A 21,259-nucleotide genomic window follows, 5' to 3' on the forward strand; every position below is an offset into this window, starting at 1 on the left:
CACAGACAAATTAATATTTGTTCTTCAGCCCCTTGCAGAACAATGTTCAATAATTTACGCAACACATACAAGAGAGAGTGAGCTCAGTCTTTCCACCTAAGTTTACCTTCTTTCTTTCGTGAGGTTCTCTCCCTATCTCTGTCTTTGTTGTTGCCTCCGTCGTGGTCACTGCCTCGCCTGCGAGAGGAGGAAGACACCCTAAGGTCTCGCATGTGCCTCTCCAGCTGCTCTTCCTCCTCGCCTTCACTCCCGGACTCCGACTGGGACTCCGAGCCGTCTCGTCGACGGGACTTTTTCTTACTCTTGCTCTTGTTGGAGCCCGACACTTTGTTTCGGGCCTCGCGCTTACTATCTTTAATATTGAAGGAAAAATTACTCTTCACCACCCCGCCATCGTTGTCGTAATCAGACACATCACGCTCGTTATCTTCCTGATCAGTTCGTCGGTCCCGCCGTCGCTCGGAGCGTCGCCGTTCACTGCCTCGGCGGCTGGAGCGGCCGCTACCTCCCACGGTCTTGGAACACATGCCACAGGTTCGCGCCCCACCGGAATTAATGAAAGTACAATGGTCGCATTGCCAGGCAAGACTGCTTACCCCACCGTGGCCAGACTTGCTCTCCCGGTCATCAATATCGTCTTCGTCCTCGCTGACAGACGTCGACCGACTCTCCTCACTTTCTTCTGATCGCTTCGCTTTCCGGTTGCGGCTACGGCGGCCACTTGCATCACCTGCATTGAAGGACCTGGATTTTGCAGACTTGTGAGAACGGTGTGAGGAGGAACGGACCGAGGGCGCCGGCGAGGACGGCACCTTGCCAAAAGTGTGCATTGAGTCGGGTATTGACATGTTTAAGCCCATAGGGGTGCCCATGGGCGGCGGGGCCATGTGTGGGTGGTAGCCTGGGTAGTAACCCGGATACATAGGCATGTGATGGTGTATGTGGGGTGGCGGCGCCCAAGGATAACCCGACATGTCACTTCCTACCGATGACAGATTCATGGAGAGATTAGAGGCAGTGCGCTTCATTCCGCTAATGCCGGGGTGGCCAGTGAACATAGGCGGGGCCTGGCACAGGTCACACGGGGCTCCCCACATCATGCCACCACCATAACCCATCATGTTCAGCTGCTGGAAGCTCCCGGCCTGTAAAGTGAGAGAAAAGCGATTTATTAAACCAATAATAATTGTTGCCGACTGATACATAAAAGACTAATTCGTGAATACATAACTAAATCCAGGTACTGTACTGAATTTTCGGGTGAGATGGTGTAAACGCACCGCGTTGCTAAAGCCGTGTAAGGGCTGCTGCTGCTGCTGCTGGGCTAGGGAGTTCAGGTCGCACACGGACGCCGAGGACACCATGCCGCGTCCAAGAGTGCCACCGCCACTGCGCCCAGCGTTGTTGATGCTGTTGTAGCCGCGACGGGTAGCGGCACCAGCGAAAGCCGACATATCAGCAGGGACGTGGCCGGGGGGGCAGGTGGGGCCGGAGGGAGCCCCCAGAGACTGTGTGTTGGTGGTGGTGTTGGTCTCCGCTGCTAACATTTGCGCCCACTGGTCATCAGACACACTGTGAGAGCGTGTCCGTGGTGGGGGCTTGGCTGTTTCCCCTTCCCACGGTGCTCCCCCTGCTGTGGGATCCACCATGGAGGTCTGCGGAACACCAGAGGCAAATAAGGCACAACTACTACTCATGACACTAACTTGCACGCGTGCTGGCGACGGCAACACTTCATGAACACAGAAACAAACCTGCACCTATCATACACAGCAGACACCAGTACAAGCACTTCACACAGTCTACAAATACAGAAGCTGCTCATGGTGATGCAGTAGGGTCTTACAAGATGCAAAAGGCATAGCTGACATACATATAGCATGCACATATCCATGAACATGACATTTTCAGAGTAAGAACGTGACACAGAGCAAGAGAACAGCTAAATATCATTCACTATGAAGGCCTTAACTATTATGATTTTCCTAGACATATCTAAAACCACAAAAACTGGATTCATTACTGTTGCTGGTATGATGAGAGTGCAGGGCACCGTGGAGTGACAAGATTAATGACAGGTGTATAAAGAGATGCATTACAACACACAGTTAGCCAGCTCCGCAGCATACAAGGACACATTTCAGGCAACACCCTGGTATGAAGAATACTGAATGATTATGGCAGAATATCTGCCGCTCCCGGTGCCAGATATTCAGAAAGTAAACTTTTGTAGTACTGAATGTGGACAAACCGGAAAAACTTGTTTACAGTAATGTTGCTAATAAAACCTTACCTAACTATCCTAGGCCTAATATACGCTGACGCCTAATATAATACATATACAGTATATGCTATACTAGACCTAAGGATATTAAAGTTTGGCATGTGGCTATAGTTTTCCGGACAGCATAAAAAGTACAAGTGGCATCCTGAGGCTCCATCACTACAATGGAACACACAGTGGACAAAAGTCATATCAAAAGAGGAGCCTGGGAGGGTGGGGTGAAGGGGAGGGGGTGATCCTTACATCTGAGTAGACAATGCTTGAGGGGTCGTAGTCCTAAGGGCCCGGGGTTCGATCCCCGGTAGAGGAAGAAACAAAGAGGCAGAGTTTCTTTCACCCTGATGCTCCTGTCCACCTAGCAATAAATAGGTATCTGAGTGTTAGACAGCTGCTACGGGCTGCTGCCTGGGACTGTGTATGTGTGTGTGTGTGTGCGCGTGTAAGAGAAGTATATGTAGTAGACAATAGAGGAAAAAAAAAGATTGGTTAGAAACGCGGGGTCCAAGAGCTAATGTAGTTCGATTCTGCAAACACAAACCGTAAATACACATACACACAAACTCATTCACTGTCTGTCTGGACGCCACAAACACACACACACACACACACACATCCACAGCAACAGACAAATACAGCAACAGCACAAACTATATGAATCTCCACGCCTATTAAAAAGTTAAAAATGTTTTACTAATGCTTCTCGATCCTGCCAAGCAGCTGCGGGTTAAAAATAACACGGGGTAGGCCCTCAAGTGTCTCATGATACATTTTGAATGCCAATTTCAGCCGTACATGAACTGTGAGAAGTTGTGCAATAATGAAATCTGCTACAAAACTCCGCTGCCTACCGAAATCACTTTCTAAAACAAACATTTAAGTTTCATACAAATTCCAAAAATATTCACAAACAGGATCCATAACAGGCTCCCAAACTCTCATAGATATTGTGTGTGACAAGTGGCTTATGGAGGTAGGGATGATGAGAGAGTATTAGTAACGGAGATGGTGAGTGGGTAGAACGGACAAATGTAACGAAGCATGAATGGTGATTGTGTTCAATGATATATGGTGACTGTGTGATGATAGCAGTGTGGTGGTGACAGGAATGTGATGATGACTGTGCCTGGTGACAGAAGTATGTGGTGAAGACGGTGGTGATGTGGACTGTGGATGTGACGAAGATATTGTGAGAAGCGAAAATATTGCGTGTCATAACAACAATGTAGATGATGATACGTGTGTGTGTGTGTGTGCATGTCTCGTGAAAGGCGGTGTAGACGGTACTAACAGCCAGCTGTTTGCGTCTGTTCCTGTTTCTGCGACGGATGACGGCAGGGAGCGTACTGTCGGGGGTGAGGGAGTCATCGCTGTAGTCACGGAACTTCTTGAAGCCATCTTCGGCTAGATTTGTGTCGTGCTGCGCCTGCGTGCTGCTGCTGCTGCTGCGTATCGTCAGCTTGGCCTTAACGATATCGTCCTCGTCGTCCACATCCTGCACCTTGCCGTCCGTGATGGCCAGACGTCCGTTGATGAGGTGTTGCTGGTCGGAGAAGTCGTCCTTCCAAGGAGAGAAGTGGTGGGTGGGCATGAAGCCGCAGGTGGCTGAGCGGTGGAGACCCATCGTTGGAGGCTGGTAGCCCATCTTGGCGGCGGCGGGGTGGTGGGGGGAGAGGAAGGCATGCATCACAGGGAAGGAACCCATCTCGTTGTCCACCCAGGCAGCGTTGTTCAGGTTGTTTGCCACTATGGTATCACAGTCGCTACACTGGCACGGGTACCACATCCTCCCGCACGCCTCCACTCTTCTCTCCTCTCCAGCTACTCCACTCCTTACATTACCCTTTGGTCGCTCTATGTACAAACATTCACTACATTTTTACCATTATAAATAAACGTCTTTAATTCTTCATACATCAATTTTCACTTCTTAAAACACTATTGTCATAACACTCCAAATAAACCGACCCTGAAATTAAAATCAGCACGTTAATCGGACTTCAGGAGCCATACATTACACAAACAAGACATAGTCACTGTAACATTGTTAGGGTTGTTGCATGGAGACACCTCGCACCTCGTTTGGCACGCTCGCCAACCTCTATGTCTACCTAAAGTCAGCGAAAATAAATTGAGTATTCAACTCTCCGGAGGGTGGGAAGCAGTTGCTTGTGTTGGCTGGCGACGATGAAGATATTATTGCTAGGGTTGAACCCCCTGACGGCCCGTCCGGTTACTGGTGTTGACGTAAAGGCTGAGAATTAGTTTGTCATCTTCACCTGGATGAATTGGCTATTTTAAGTGCGCGGAAAATGAGTACAGAAAGTGGTAATTATGTTTTCACAGAGCACGCTATAATAATCAAGCCAGAAGTAACGCTAGACAATGTACTAAGCTGCGACGCGTGTGGTGGGGGCGACAAGTCTGGCATAGTCAGCAGCCACAGCTCCAATGGTATGCTAGTGGCCAAAAAGCCCTATACAGCCGCACACGCCAACATCCACGCCCACAAAAGGCCCGTCTTTCATCGCCCACACTAACACCTACTGACGATCCCCTCACCCAGCCGAAGTCGCCGCCCACATCGACCCTCAAGGAAGGGCATCGACCCCCCCTCCCTCTCCGCCATCGACGTCGTCCACACCGACACTCAGGAAAGGGCTCCCAGAGCACCACAGAAGTGCTGCCTATACCACACCTGTCAGCTGCGAAGGGCAACGTCTTATATCTGCCCTCAGTGCACATGTGTCGCATGGCCTTCACTTATTTTAGAAGTCAGTTACATATATATATCCTCGCTCTTCCTTTCCCCCCCCCCCTCGCCACCCGCTCGGCTTCTCACCATCACTCACCTTCCGCTCACATATCACACACAATCATTACTGTTTACTGCAGATATGCATGCGCATGTAGGCGTCACTTGTTACGGGGAAATTTGCTGTGTGTGTGTGTGTGTGTGTGTGTGTGTGTGTGTGTGTGTGTGTGTGTGTGTGTGTGTGTGTGTGTGTGTGTGTGTGTGTGTGTGTGTGTGTGTGTGTGCCCTGTTTAGGTTTGAAAGATCAGAGCAGGCAACAACGGCATATAGGTTTGTTTAAGATGGGGACGGTGCCTGCCGGGTTTAATATCCATTTATCACTAAATCTCATAATATTCACTCGCTTTCACACACACACACACACACACACACACACACACACACACACACACACACACACACACACACACACACACACACACACACACACACACAAATTCTACCAGTTTTCTACATTTCCAGCTTCGAGTCAATTACTCTTTGTATCTCCCATCAACTAAACAATGTGTGGATACAAAAAAAGAATGTCTGTCTAAAATAAGAGGCCAGACGCTTGGGGCTAGTCTCACCCAACTTTGCAAGATGACACACTGGGGGTGTGGGAGTGGCTCAGGTCGGGATTGGCCTCAGTGCCACCTAGGCGATTTTAATTAAATCGGAAGTTGGGGATTTGTTTTAAGTAGTGGTTCGTAATATTAAATTTAATGAGAGAGAGAGAGAGAGAGAGAGAGAGAGAGAGAGAGAGAGAGAGAGAGAGAGAGAGAGAGAGAGAGAGAGAGAGAGAGAGAGAGAGAGAGAGAGAGAGAGAGAGAGACAGAGAGACAGAGAGACAGAGAGACAGAGAGACAGAGAGACAGAGAGAGAGAGAGAGAGAGAGAGAGAGAGAGAGAGAGAGAGAGAGAGAGAGAGAGAGAGAGAGAGAGAGAGAGAGAGAGAGAGAGAGAGAGAGAGAGAGAGAGAGAGAGAGAGAGAGAGAGAGAGAGAGAGAGAGAGAGAGAGAGAGAGAGAGAGAGAGAGAGAGAGAGAGAGAGAGAGAGAGAGAGAGAGAGAGAGAGAGAGAGAGAGAAGAGAGAGAAAGAGAGAGAAGAGAGAGAGAGAGAGAGAGAGAGAGAGAGAGAGAGAGAGAGAGAGAGAGAGAGAGAGAGAGAGAGAGAGAGAGAGAGAGAGAGAGAGAGAGAGAGAGAGAGAGACCCAGTTACTGCCGGGTATCCTATTTAGTTCAAAATAATTTAGTAGGAAAAGAGAAAACAAAGGTATGCAATTAAATATTTATGGTGCGATTCTCTGGAAGATGAACCATTCAGGGGAAGGAGCCCTTGGAAGATTAGAGGAGAAAGGGAGGGGGATAGCAAGGGGTGAAGGGAGAATGGCAAGGGGGCAACCGAAGTAGTGGGAAAAAAGGGTGACTAGGGGGTAAATGGAGATGGGAAGGGTAATAGAAGGCTCACATCACAGTTGGCCCAACACTGTATCTGGATCTCTCTGGGCGGGAACATTGCGGTTCAAGAGTAGTGTAGCGGGGAAGCCACAGAGCGCTGTAGACCTGCGGCTACCCGCACAACTATCTGCAAGCGCCAGCAGCGGTTTTTGCAAGCGGATCATCAGCTAACATGCACCCAGCCAGGTGCTTTGACTGATAGGTAGGAAGGCAAGCAGGCATTTAGGTAAGCAGATATTTACGTAAGAAGGTATTTAGATACGGAGGTATTTAGGTAAGAAGGTAGGTATTCTATCCACCAGGTTGGTAGGTATGTACACGTTGAATATACCTAAGCACATGGTGGTGGGATGGGACAGGAGTGCTAATTCTGCCCCGGCCCGCCAGCACTGGCCAAAACTGTCTTACCCTAAACCCATTCTCCACACCTCCAGGTGTTTCATCATTCCCTCAGTTGCATGGATCCTGCAGAGGTCGAGCGGATCTTGCAACACACAATAAGGATCTTGGAGAATTAAATAAAGTTTTGTTCAAGTGTTTCGAAGCCCAGAGAGCGGCGAAGGCGGGTGAAGATGATGGGGTTTCTCCTTCTGGGAGGAGAAAATACTCACTCTGGCTGCTTCCAGGTGAGTATTTGACTTACTCATGTGTGATTATTGATCCCGCTGGCCACAGAACCCTTCCTTTTTTCCCTCCTATCGAAACCCACTCCTTTTATCTTATCTAACCCCTTCCCCCCTTTCCCTCCTTTCCTTTCCACATTCCCCCCTCCCCTAACCCCCTGCATGCTCCCCAGCTAACATTCCCCAGCACTGCCGTAACTGGATACACAGGAGGGGCCACGGACCCCCCTGGGGAGGTGTTGGTGGTGTGAGGGCGCCAAGCACCGCCAGCTTTTCGGCCTGTCATGGGCACTCAGTAGATGTTTTATAAAACATTCTCCCGCCAAGGTCACCGCGGTAAACACACACAAGATAAACAAAGAAGTCAGACTATTGTGCCTTGAAGTGTTGACGACGAATGTGTGTGTGTGTGTGTGTGTGTGTGTGTGTGTGTGTGTGTGTGTGTGTGTGTGTGTGTGTGTGTGTGTGTGTGTGTGTGTGTGTGTGTGTGTTTAAGAGAACACACAACATACAACCTTCCCAATAAGTGTTGTGTTACAAACCTGAGGAATAATACCACTATGCCTGATGTTTGGGGATTAAATAACGATATAGTCCTAGACCAATGTAATTAAGAACACAGGGCAGGGTCGGGGCACCTGGGCAAGGTCAAGGGCATCAGGGCAGTGTCGAGGGCACCAAGGCAGGGTCAGGGGCACCAGGGCAGTGTCGAGGGCACCAGGACAAGGTCAGGGGCACCAGGGCAGTGTCAAGGGCACCAGGGCAGTGTCGACGGCACCAGGGTAAGGTCAGGGGCACCAGGGCAGTGTCAAGGGCACCAGGGGCAAGGTCAGCGGCACCAGGGCAGTGTCGAGGGCACCAGGGCAGTGTCGAGGGCACCAGGGCAGTGTCGAGGGCACCAGGGCAGTGTCGAGGGCATCAGGGCAGGCAGGGGTCAGGGGCACCTGGGCAGGGTAGGATCCCTCTGACAGTGGCGGAGCCCAGATGAGTGTCGAGGGGGGAAGGTAAGCGAGCCTTCACCACCCTCAGGAACCATCCTCAATACGAGTAAGCACAATGTCACTACCTCTTGGCAGAGTGAGGAGGTGGTGCTCGTCAAGTGAGGAGGTGGTGCTCGTCAAGTGAGGAGGTGGTGCTCCTCAAGTGAGGAGGTGGTGCTCCTCAAGTGAGGAGGTGGTGCTCCTCAAGTGAGGAGGTGGTGCTCCTCAAGTGAGGAGGTGGTGCTCCTCAAGTGAGGAGGTGGTGCTCCTCAAGTGAGGAGGTGGTGCTCCTCAAGTGAGGAGGTGGTGCTCCTCAAGTGAGGAGGTGGTGCTCCTCAAGTGAGGAGGTGGTGCTCCTCAAGTGAGGAGGTGGTGCTCCTCAAGTGAGGAGGTGGTGCTCCTCAAGTGAGGAGGTGGTGCTCCTCAAGTGAGGAGGTGGTGCTCCTCAAGTGAGGAGGTGGTGCTCCTCGAGTGAGGAGGTGGTGCTCCTCGAGTGAGGCACACGGCTGTCTTCCGGTAGCACTCCCTCTGGCTAGCAGGTGTTGCTCTCGTTCATGTTGTTGTTGTTTTAGATTCACCCTACTGGGAACAAAACGTTCCCAAGTAGCACGGGCTATGGTGAGCCCGTAGTGGACTTACCTGGCACAGGAGCGGGGCTGTGTGTCGCTCTCACTGATCAATATATAAATACCTATTGCAGTGGGGCCGGGCTGGACTAGTGCCCACTGGTTCAGTACTAGTCCTGGCCATCAAATTTCAACATCTCCTCCACAAACTTACAACAGATATTTATGGAAATACAGAACACATACAGCACGCGTGCTGTAATATATTCTCATGTGTATGTTTATGTGTAGGTTGAACATAACACATGTGTTATGTTCACATGTGTAGGTTGTCGTGACTAGTTCTCAGGCACGTTATTCTGACTTACTGTCTGCACACGTGTATCTTAATGATGACATCCCATTTGTTTTGTAAACAGGTGGACACAGGAGCAGACGACTTGCGACTCCTGTTAGCAGGCTGAGAGAGTTCCCTTCCTATACCTCATGGTACGCTTACCCTACTAGTCTTCCCTAGACCACCACCCGCCAGTCCCTTAACAACTATCACTAACAGTTTCGCTGTTACTACCACCATTCTGGCTGCGACAATCATTACAACTGGCATGACTTGTAATAAGGGTTACAACGATAATAACAATTAAAAAATAAATACAAAATATTAAATACAAATCAAACCATAATAATACAAAAGCACTGCTAACAATACAACTGATTATAATACAAGTGATAACAATTAGCAGCTCGTCTTGGATATGCACAGTTAAAAACGTCTCAGTCAGCTGTGTGCAAGAGATTTATTATGTAATGGGAGGTACTGGGAGTACAGGGTGGGGGAGGGGGAGGTACTGGGAGTACAGGGTGGGGGAGGGGGAGGTACTGGGAGTACAGGGTGGGGGAGGGAGAGGTACTGGGTGGTATAAAGATGGTGGGAGGTATGTACAAGGAGTGTGGGAAGTACCGGAAGTGTGGCAAGTACCTGGGTTGTAGCACGTAATGCCCGTGCACCGGGTGTGGGATGATACTGGGATTGTGTTAAAAGTACAGGAGGTGAGACGCACCTGTATAACTCACTATAGTGTTGTACCGGGGTTGAGGGTGTGTTGTACCGGGGTTGAGGGTGTGTTGTGTAAGATGGGAGCAGGTTTTGGTGTATTAATATGTGAGGAACTGTAAACCCCACGAGGTGCCATGGTGATGTTGGATGTGTTGGCACTGGGAGGCCCTGGGTATACCCAGTCTGGACAACAAGGCTCGTGGCTGCTTGTCAACGCTTCTCTAGCCAAGGACGCTGAAACTCTTGTCTATATCCAATGGTGTTTATCTGAACTGGTGGAGCAAAGTGCACAATATTCACAGCGTCGAGCCAAGTGGGCCGCAGGCCAGTAAACACACAGTGGTAGTAGAGTATAACGAATAATTGGAGGAAGAGGAGCAATGAGAAAAGGGTGCGAAGAGGAAGGAGACTAAGGAGAAGGAAAATACGAGGAGCGGGAGCTGGCAGAGAAAGAGAGGTCGCGCGCCATGTCGAATCATTCACGGAATCCACAGTGAGGTTGGTATAAATATCCCAGTTCAGAGTTTTGTTTATTTCCCTCTTCGATTGGTTTCAAAAAACGTTATTATAAATACTGTTTGCAGGCACTAAAAACACTAGTTACTATCCTCCTCGTGTTAAACAGCCTCACACAAACTCACTTCACCACCCGAATATTTTCTTCTTGTGGGTCTCTTTAGCGGATTACAACACCAACACCAGACACTAACAATATTTGGTGCTTTCCGCCTTTTTCTGTGGCGTACTTTGCACACGTGTAACACATTCCCAAATGCTGTGAGCATCCACAATAAGGGAGCTGCATTGTCTTAGATGCCAGGTGGCGACAGCTGTTACGTGACGCCAGGTGGCGACAGCTGTTGCGTGACGCCAGGTGGCGACAGCTGTTACGTGACGCCAGGTGGCGACAGCTGTTGCGTGACGCCAGGTGGGGACAGCTGTTGGATGACGCCAGGTGGCGACAGCTGCTGGATAAGGCCAGCCCAGGTGGTGACAGCTGCTGCGTGACGCCAGGTAACGACACCTGCTGAGTGACGCCAGGTGATGACAGATGTCAGGTGACGCTAGACGACAACGGCTGCTAGATGACGCTAAGTGGCGAAAGCTGCTGGGTGACGCCAGTTGCTAGGAGACGACAGCTGCCGGGTGGCACTAGGTGACGACAGCTCCTAGTGACACCAGGTACGGCCAGGCGCCATGGCGACAGGTGTTCTCGTGCCTCATTACCACAACAGTGCGGTAAGCTGTACTCTTGCGGCAATATTTTATGCACAAATTCAGGCATATACGAGCAGGACGTGCTTGAACTGACCTCGACCACACTGTGTCGCGTTAGTTAAGGATAGGTGAGGGGGAGTCGGGTCAGTGTGGCTTGCTAGGTGTGGGAGAATGGGGGGAGGACACTAACGGACATCTTGTGGACACAGACCAATCCCGACACGCCATGTCCCCATGCACTTGAAATCGGCCAAAAACTTCGCGGGTTCGACGGCGTTACCGTTCGTAGCTGTAGCGGTCAGTATAGAGGCTTCCGTCGACGTGGATCAAGCCTTGCGAGTGTGGTGGGCGGTGGTGGAGGCACAGCTCCCGCCTCCGTCGGCACCAAGACAGCAATAAACTGCTGCCTCGCTCCGAACTCCGCCGCTGCCACCGCTTGCAGCGGGCGCCACTGTCACATCCCGCTACTATTTTGGTCAAGTACTGGCAACCAGGCAGGTGCAGAAAACATATCATTCTTTCCTATAAATGGGCACATTTTTTAAGGTCACCAACCATATATAGATGCCATAAAATCGTGATAAATGTGGTAGGTACAATTTGTATTAATGGTTGAGCAGGAGGCATCATCCCAGGAAACTTGGCACCTTGTTACGTGGTGGGAGGCCAAGGGGTGAGTGGGGGGGGGGGGGGGTAGAGGGGAAATCAGGGTGGGGAGGGGAAAGGGGGACGGGAAAAGTGGTGGGGGTGGTGGGGAAGGGAAACGTGTATGGGGGTTGCAAGGAGGTAGACTACTGCTGTAGGAGTCTGGCAGAGGTGCTACCCGCGACACAAGGAACTCTGATGGTCCACATGAGCCACCGCAGCTCTGCCAGGGTTCCTATCCCTACATGATGCTCACACCTCAGCCACCACCTCATACTGCCTCAATGAACGGCCACACCATCACTGCCCTTGGCTTCAGTCGTTAACACCACCACCTCCTACCACCTACACCAAGCCAATAGCCTTTCCGTAAGAAAACTAATATGTAGCGCCGACACAGGAAGAGTGAGAGGCCTGACCTGCTCGATGTCACTCTTCTCCCTCCACCACAAACACGAAATTCCAATTTTTGAGTAATTTTTGTATTGCTTTTCACCAAAAAAACTTAACCTGAATGTTCCTTTATGTTGCTGGTTCCTGAAATCAATGTCCCCGGAGTCCCCAGGTCTCTGACTTGGCCTCTTGGTTTGTGGTCTGGTCAACCTGGCTATTAGACTCCGCTGTTCGCAGTCTCACCTATGACTCTAACTCGTGGTGTATATTTGTATGGCTGATATATGACTGAAGAAAAAGTCTGATTGATTGATTGATGAAGATTAAGCCACCCAAAAGGTGGCACGGGCATGAATAGCCCGTAAGTGGTGGCCCTTTTGAGCCATTACCAGTATCAAGAGCTGATACTGGAGATCTGTGGAGGTGCGACTGCACCCTGCGTGACGGGAGATGTCTCCCGTGAGAAAAAGTCGATGCGACTACGTAGATATAGCCTAAGTAGCAGGCTATATGCACCACTTCTCGGTGTGAATACACATTGAGTTTACTTTAGTCCTGGACAATGTTAGGACGAAATCATACTTGCTGCTTGGTCAGTTAGCTCTGGTGGTGGCCTTAACAACGCTCCCGCAGTTAAATAATTATATCATGATTAATTATATTATAGCGTGATTAATTAATTATATCGTGATTATCGTTCAGTCCAACATCAAACCCAAGCAAGAAACATAAGTGTACCAACAATATAAGTTACTATTAGTGTTCATTTGACATTTGTATAATCAATTAGTTTGCGCTGTTTACAATTAGTTTACAACGTTGAGCCATTAGGCAACAGTTTGCATTACATAACGCAGGAGGGAGAGAACAACAAACATTCCTCGCGCATTGCTGGTAATAATAATTTCTCTCACGAGTGACTTTAATGTGAGTGTAAGTGTGTCCAGCCCCCGGCTAGTGTAGTGGCGAGCCAGCCAACGTCTCGCCTGGTCTAGTGGCGAGGCCTCAACACCTGCTCGGGTAGTCTCGCCTGGTCTACTGGTGAGGCCTCAACACCTGCTCGGGTAGTCTCGCCTGGTCTACTGGTGAGGCCTCAACACCTGCTCGGGTAGTCTCGCCTGGTACAGTGGCCAGTCAGCCTGGCAGTGTTAGCGTCGCCTCACGTTAATGTGGCAACACACTCCACTGCCCGCCCCAGACCATATATTAATAAGAAAAACGACTCCTGGTTCAACCTTGAAGACGAACGGACGTCTGGACACATCCTCTGCCTGGGAGCCGCTGGATCAGGTTCTGTTTTGCGATTTTGGATTTTGATACTGCCGTCTGGCATCCCTCTTCGACGGTCCTGATTGTTACGACGCCTGGCGCACATGTCGCCTTGGGTCACAGGATAGTTGATAGATTTTGAACGTTTTCTGGCTGGTTCTTCGAGCGGGGTGACGTTGGTGGATTCCTGGTATTCATCTAGTTGTGTTTGCGGGGGTTGAGCTCTGCTCTTTCGGCCCGCCTCTCAACTGTCAATCAACTGTTACTAACTACTATTTCCCCCCCCCACACACATCCCAGGAAGCAACCCGTAACCACTGTCTACCTCCCAGGTACCTATTTACTGCTAGGTAACAGGGGCATCAGGGTGAAAGCAACTCTGCCCATTTTTATTTCTCGCCGGCGCCGGGAATCGAACCCGGGCCACAGGATTACGTGTCCAGCGTGCTATCCACACAGCCACCGGCGCCCCAACCACCCCCACCGGTGTGCCCTCAGACGTGGTGGGCGGCTGGCTTCGGTCTCTACCGGGAGGGCACTGGATTACTTTTTGTGTTTTAGTTACGGGCCGAGTTTGTGGTTTCGCTACCTGGTGTTCTCTGTGTGGGGCGGGGCCGGTGCTTGTCACCCTGAGGGACTCCTGGGGCTCCCCAATCATCTGCCCGTCTGTGTGTTTATTGGCCACGAGGCACATTAATTGCTGGCGATGAGTCGCAATAACGTGGCTAAAGTATGTTGTCCAGACCACATACTAAAAGGTGAAGGGACGACGACGTTTCGGTCCGTCCTGGACCATTCTCAAGTCGATTGTGAGAATGAACCCTTCTCAAGTCGACAATCGACTTGAGAATGGTCCAGAACGGACCGAAACGTCGTCGTCCCTTAACCTTCTACTGTGTGGTCTGGTCGGCACATTAATTTCTGCTGATAAGCTACATTTATTTCGCCATTAGGCTTTGTGATTAACCCTTCACCGGTACCCCGAGGCGCATTCGATCCCACGAGCGTCGTCGCCCCTAAATCAACAACAACAACAAAACCAAAAACAAAAGGGGGAAGCCAGGAAAGAAAACGAGGCGGACTTTACAAAAAACAAAGGAAGTGTCAACTGGACGGTCTCCAACGGCCCGCAGGAAGGAACCCATTATTTTGCTTTTTTTGGGTGGTAAAAAATGTATCAACTGGGTTCATGGTTGATATTTTTGGCAGCAATGAATGCCGTTTCTGGTACAGGTAGCTTGTTTATTGTAAATGTTGGTTGTCTGTGGTAATGTGGTGTTCGATTACAAAGGATGGTGTCTAGAGTAAGGTTTTCCGTGCCTTGTGACAACATGTTATATTTGGTATAATATTATACGTATTTAGAGGTAAGGTAATTAACAGGTGAATGCGTTAAGCCAGTATGAGTATATAACACATGAGAGGGATATGAGGACAGGATAGGAGAACGGGGGGGAAGGAACGGTACCCAACCACTTGGACCACCAGGGATTGAACGCCGACTTGCAAGAGAGGCCGTTGCTAAACCGATCAGTCTAAGTGGACGAAGCTCCTTAGAAAATGAATATTATTTAGGGTAGTTATATATTTAAAATGATTTCTCAAAACGGAGTGTATCTGGAATAATTTGTGCTTGTTTGGTAAAGGCAGTGTTTTGCGTGGGTGGTGCTGATGCGTGTTTGGGTGGTGCTGATGCGTGTTTGGGTGGTGTTTGACCACAGTGGAAGGTGATAATGAAAGTATACATTGACCTGGTAACAGTGATGATGGTGTTTTTGAGTAATATGGCGCATGCTTGGTAACAGTGATGATGGTGTTTTTGAGTAATATGGCGCATGCTTGGTAACAGTGATGATGGTGTTTTTGAGTAATATGGCGCATGCTTGGTGACAGTGGTGATGGTGTTTTTGAGTAATATGGCGCATGCTTGGTAACAGTGATGATGGTGTTTTTGAGTAATATGGCGCATGCTTGGTGACAGTGATGATGGTGTTTTTGAGTAATATGGCGCATGCTTGGTAACAGTGATGATGGTGTTTTTGAGTAATATGGCGCATGCTTGGTGACAGTGATGATGGTGTTTTTGAGTAATATGGCGCATGCTTGGTGACAGTGATGATGGTGTTTTTGAGTAATATGGCGCATGTTTGGTGACAGTGGTGATGGTGGCAACCGTCAGCTTTGCTTGACGATAAAGCCAGCTGTCTGGGAGGGGTAGCTATATCTGGCCAAGGAAGTGAGAGGAGCTGTGGCACTGCTTGGCCACGTAAACAAACTCGTCTGTACAGCTGCTTGCTTTAGTCCTCAGCAGCGCTCCCCGGCCAGGTCAGTGCCTCACATCTTGCTACCTCAAGATGACTCCTTCCCCCACCTATCTAGTCTAGTATATCTTCCAGTCTCGCAACACGCTGCATTATCATCAAGTATGCATGAAGGGAATCATTTAGAAAGTTCGTACAAAATAGGCACCATAAAAAATTGCAATAAAGCATATCATCAAAGTGATAAAAATAATATGCAACCACGATAAACATGAGTTACAAAAACCATCTGGGGCCAGATTCACGAAGCAGTTACGCAAGCACTTACGAACGTGTACATCTTTCCTCAATTTTTGACGGCTTTGGTTACGTTTATTAAACAGTTTACAAGCATGAAAACTTCCCAATCAACTGTTGTTATTATTATAAACAGCCTCCTGGTGCTTCGGAGCTCATTAACTGTTAAATAATTGTAAACAAAGCCGCCAAAGATTGAGAAAAGATGGACAGGTTTGTAAGTGCTTGCGTAACTGCTTCGTGAATCTAGCCCCAGGTTATCAAGAGTAGCAACGAAGTAAAATTCCAAAAGTCATACCAGTTTACCACCAAAAAGTCCTAATAAAATACATCAAAACTCAAAATGTAATAGATTATCAGTTCACAATAAATGTGTGTTATCAGTTGCCACAACAAAGTGAGTTATCAGAAGCCACAATAAAATACGATTATTGCCGAGAGCTTCTTGGGCATGCGAGACAGTGCACAGCCTCTGCTTATCGTATTATTGTCTTACGACACATTTCTAAGTAATCAAGGGCCAGATTCACGAAAGCACTTACGCAAGCACTTACGAACCTGTACATCTTTTCTCAATCTTTGGCGGCTTTGTTTCCAATTATTAAACAGTTAATGAGCTCCGAAGCACCAGGAGGACTGTTTATAACAATAACAACAGTTGAATGGGAAGTTTTCATGCTTGTAAACTGTTTAATAAATGTAACCAAAGCCGTCAAAGATTGAGGAAAGATGTACACGTTCGTAAGTGCTGGCGTAAGTGCTTTCGTGAATCTGGTCCCAGAGCTTGACCAATCTATGGCTACTGAGGAACATTCGACCTTATTCAACTCTTTGGCGAGAATTTTCTGTCGCTGGTTCTAAAACATTTCCAACAATGCTATAGCTTTGTCCGTCCAAATACGCATTCCATTAAAGTTTCGCCATGGAATTGTGTTAATAAAAACATTCTTCCTTGTATACATAACCTTTGAGATATAAAAATGTTAAGAAGAAGACGTGTGAGGGACAGGAAGAGTGGCCAGTGATACACTTAGAGGAGTCTGAATGGGGGGAGGTAACCTTGAGGTGCTTCCGGGGCTTAGTGTCCCCGCGGCCCGGTCGTCGACCAGGCCTCCTGGTTGCTGGACTGATCAACCAGGCTGTTGGACGCGGCTGCTCGCAGCCTGACGTATGAGTCACAGCCTGGTTGATCAGGTATGCTTTGGAGGTGCTTATCCAGTTCTCTCTTGAACACTGTGAGGGGTCGGCCAGTTATGCTCCTTATGTGTAGTGGAAGCGTGTTGAACAGTTTCGGGACTGTTGAACAGTCTCGGGGGAGGGGAAACGTGTTATCAGAAGGGGTAAGCTTACACGGCCCTACGTTATCTGTTTCCATTCTGTTGGCAAGGACAGAGGAAGAACAAGAGAGGGACAGGAGGGGGTAAACAAGAAACAGTTACTAGTGCGAGGCTAATGAATGGACAAGGAATGGAAAACTTAGTAAAGAACAGGGAAGGAATATGAGCTTAGGAACACCGAGGAACGAGGGAGGGAGGAACAGTGAGGAACAGAGATTATAGTTAAAATTAGTATGGCTGGAAGACGTAGGTCGATATAATTACATAAGAAAAAGATACAGACAGGAGTATTCAACCGGGGGTACAATCCCAACACTAAAGCGACAAAACAGGTACAGTTACAATTAACAATCAAGAAAAGGCTAGCTACCGGAAGTCCATTTCACTGCTACAATGCAAGTCCTTGCTCCAGAAAGGTAACTGCAATCTGACCTTAACTTGTACGAGCGAGGGAATGTCACCCGCTGTGAGATTCAACAGTCACACTTGCTGCAAGTGTGACTGTTGGCTTCATGGGCAGGTTTCCATATGCTTCATTTGCTGCTGAGAAAACACCATGATAACCAGACAGCACAACATAATTGAACAGAGGCAACAGTTAAGGATTGGCGGCCAGTCAATCGTCCCCCGGTCAGGATACGAACCCAGGCCAAAGTGCTCGCGAAACGACCAGGCGAGTGTGTCACTACTTCGTCCCGGGGTCTACAGATACGCTGTTCCCTGTCTCTCCTCAGACCCTCAGGGGAGAGGGTCGGCCGAGCGGACAGCACACTGGACTTGTGATCCTGTGGTCCTGGGTTCGATCCCAGGCGCCGGCGAGAAACAATGGGCAGAGTTTCTTTCACCCTATGCCCCTGTTACCTAGCAGTAAATAGGTACCTGGGTGTTAGTCAGTTGTCACTGAGCTGCTTCCTGGGGGTGAAGGCCTGGTCGAGGACCGGTCCGCGGGGACACTAAAATCCCCGAAATCATCTCAAGATAACCTCAAGATAGACCTCTCTCTACACAAGCAAGACAACTTATTCCAAGTCTGGGCCCATCCTGGCTGAGCATGAGAGCACAGCAGCATCAACATGGGAGAGATGGTGATGCCCTCACAGTCATGCACAAGGCCAAAGTTCTCAAGCTTCGCTAATCTATCCCACATCCAGGAACACCTGTCATTGTCAGTCACCGCCAGCGTCATATTGGCTGAATATTTCTCAAAGGCAACCCGCTCTCGCACAAGACAGTACATATGACTTATTGCTTATAGTCACTGTTTGGCTGATTAATAAGTACATATGTGGTATATGCCAAATTATATTTAGTTTTTAAGGTGCAAACTCTGCCTATAAATTTGCTAAAGACCAGTTTTAATATTTGGAATTTCTTTTTCAGTTTTATTAAATAATAGAGATTTTATACAATATTTGACAATATCCTGAGTTACTTTACAATTTATTTAAATATTTTGTTTTTTTTATTATTTTTATAAAACTGTAATATCAATATTGATATAGGTTAAGTACTAATTGTAATTAAGAAGCAATAAGATGCTTATCTTAACATACTAAGAAGGTTAGGTTAGGTCGGTGTTTTCTATTCAGCGTTTCAAGGTAAACTCAAATATTCACGATAAATTAGTATGTCACATATGCACTTATTAATAAGCAAATATTGACTATAAGCAAGTGCGAGAACGAGTTGCTCAAAGGGCAAGCTAAGGATTGGATGTGGCACAGGTGGCTCGAGTATTATTCTATCTCTTTACGAATGTTAAAAAAAAGTGACGTTAAATTTTATATACGCGAAAAGAAAACTGAATTTTAAGGATATCAAGTTCAATAATCAGGCTTCAAAAGTAGCTAAAGTTGCTGATTTACAATAACAAATGTTAACCGATGGTATCCATATACATCAATGTGGAGAGAGAGAGAGAGAGAGAGAGAGAGAGAGAGAGAGAGAGAGAGAGGAGGGGGGGAAGTAGGGGGGCGGTTGGGAGCAAGCCAGCAGCAGGGGCGTGGTCTTGACGTCTACACAAAAGCTGTAATACAGTCACAAAATCACATGACTGTGTGCATGTGCGTGCGTGCTTGCGTGCGTCTGCGCGTTGCTTTGTGGGGTGCGCGCCCTACACAAAGCTTCCCATCGCAAGTCTCCGCCTCCCCCCCCCTTACTGAGGAAGTGCCTGGGTGTGCCAATCTTTTCCTCTCTGCATTGTCTCTTATCTCTCTCACAGCCAGGTTCCACCAGCATGAATTTCCGTATTATTCCCGCTTTTCCCCATTACTAGTAGGCTATAAACATGTATACACCAATCTTACGATACAAATATCCCCTCAATTCTTTTTCCTCCTTATATTTTTCCCCATCAGGTGTAGTTACTTTCCAATCAGGTGTAGTTACTTTCCAATCAGGTGTAGTTACTTTCCAATCAGGTGTAGTTACTTTCCAATCAGGTGTAGTTACTTTCCAATCAGGTGTAGTTACTTTACCATCAGTCGCAGTTATTTTCCCAGCAAGTACTCACCTAGTTGTACTCATCTAGTTGTGTTTGCGGGGGTTGAACTCTGGCTCTTTGGTCCCGCCTCTCAACTGTCAATCAACTGGTGTACAGATTCCTGAGCCTACTGGGCTTTATCATATCTATATTTGAAACTGTGTATGGAGTCAGCCTCCACCACAACACTACTTAATGCATTCCATTTGTTAAGTACCCTGACACTGAACAAATTCTTTCCAACGTCTCTGTGGCTCATCTGGGAGAGCCACAGTGTTACAGTGTTACAGTTACTGTGCAAGCATACGTAGTGAGTCCCCAACAGGTATTCTGTTTCAGCCATAATGTCACTAGGCTACTTTAGGTGGTAAACTCCCTCTCTTTAGGTGGTAAACTCCCTCCCTTTAGGTGATAAACTCCCTCCCTTTAGATGGTAAACTCCCTCCCTTTAGGTGGTAAACTCCTTTCCTTTAGGTGGTAACCTAACTCATCATGAAGGAAGAGGTGGGAGACGGGGAAGGGAAAGGTTAAGACTTTTTAAGTAACCCGGACTAACTTAAACAAGTGTATAAGAGTCACTTGAGAGTAACGAGGAGACGTGAACACCGCCCGTAAGTTAACTTCTCCTTCCACCCTTGTTGAAGTTGTTCACACAAGAACAAGGAGTCAGTCGTTATGTGGAACATGTAACCCGTCCTGTCAACTAATACGTCCCTTTTTGTACGTTGTGGTCCCTAACGTTCACACTACAAAGCACTATAAAAAAATAGCGGTTCGTATCTATCCACGTTTTCTATGACTCGGTTGGTTAGGTTTGGTTGGGTGGCTTAGGTACGTATACGTGTCTGGTTTAGGGTTAGGACGGTGGATTTTGTACGTTGTGGCAAATCCAGAGAACGGGCTGGACAACCAGTGAACCACCACGAGGAGTGGCTGAGTTCAGTAGCCAAAGGAAACTAGTGAAACGTTTACCATGTTAGGATAGTTGTTTTGACCGTCAAGTTTAATGTTATTTTTGACTGCCAATTTTACAAGTTGTCTTTGACCGCCAAGTTTACAAGTTGTCGGTATGTTATTGCTGCGTCGATAGGCTAGGTAGGTAGGGAGTACCTAGATTTTGATGCTTATAGACAAAACCACTCCAAATTCGAGGCGTGGCAAACCGTAAGACGGCTCGGGGGTGCCCGGTACCATTGTAGCTATCGAGCCAGCAACTTACAGTTGTGTAAGTTATACAGTTATACAGAGATACAGTTGTATCTCTGAGAACCCTGACAAGTCTTACGGAGCAGCGCGACACTGAAGCAGAAATAACACGAAGGATCAATGACATATATGGAACGTCAGCACGGGGAAGAATAAGGCAGTGGGGACGGATGAGAAACACCCATCACATGGGACACGTCTGCGACACGTCTACGACACGTCTACGACACGCCTAAGAGCGGAAATAGCTGGGTCAGAAGGCAAAAAAAAAGATAAGAAAAAAATTCAAGAATGTTGCAAAGCTAGACAGTTTTTTTGTTTATTTGTTTTATATGTTTAACAGTGTTTACACTGTTATTTATGATTATTGCTGATATTTGGGTGAGGGGGA

General features: G+C 48.1%; 1 protein-coding gene across 19 annotated transcripts in view; it reads right to left on the reverse strand.

Annotated features, from left to right (window-relative positions):
• The window catches only part of LUBEL (Linear Ubiquitin E3 ligase), a 123,542-nt gene that overhangs the window by 49,967 nt on the left and 52,316 nt on the right, over positions 1–21,259 (reverse strand). For 18 of the 19 annotated variants that reach the window (XM_069339842.1, XM_069339846.1, XM_069339840.1 and 15 more), the window contains 2 exons: positions 1,281–1,655; positions 107–1,145 (listed from right to left, as the gene is read on the reverse strand). In XM_069339842.1, the coding sequence (XP_069195943.1) occupies positions 107–1,145; positions 1,281–1,655 (1,414 nt within the window). Of the gene's footprint in view, positions 1–106; positions 1,146–1,280; positions 1,656–3,572; positions 4,251–10,401; positions 11,253–21,259 lie in introns of those variants that run through there. The other variant, XM_069339849.1, reaches the window with a different exon arrangement.

The sequence above is a fragment of the Procambarus clarkii genome, chromosome 42, assembly GCF_040958095.1.
Source record: "Procambarus clarkii isolate CNS0578487 chromosome 42, FALCON_Pclarkii_2.0, whole genome shotgun sequence".
In the NCBI taxonomy this organism is placed as follows: Eukaryota; Metazoa; Arthropoda; class Malacostraca; order Decapoda; family Cambaridae; genus Procambarus; species Procambarus clarkii.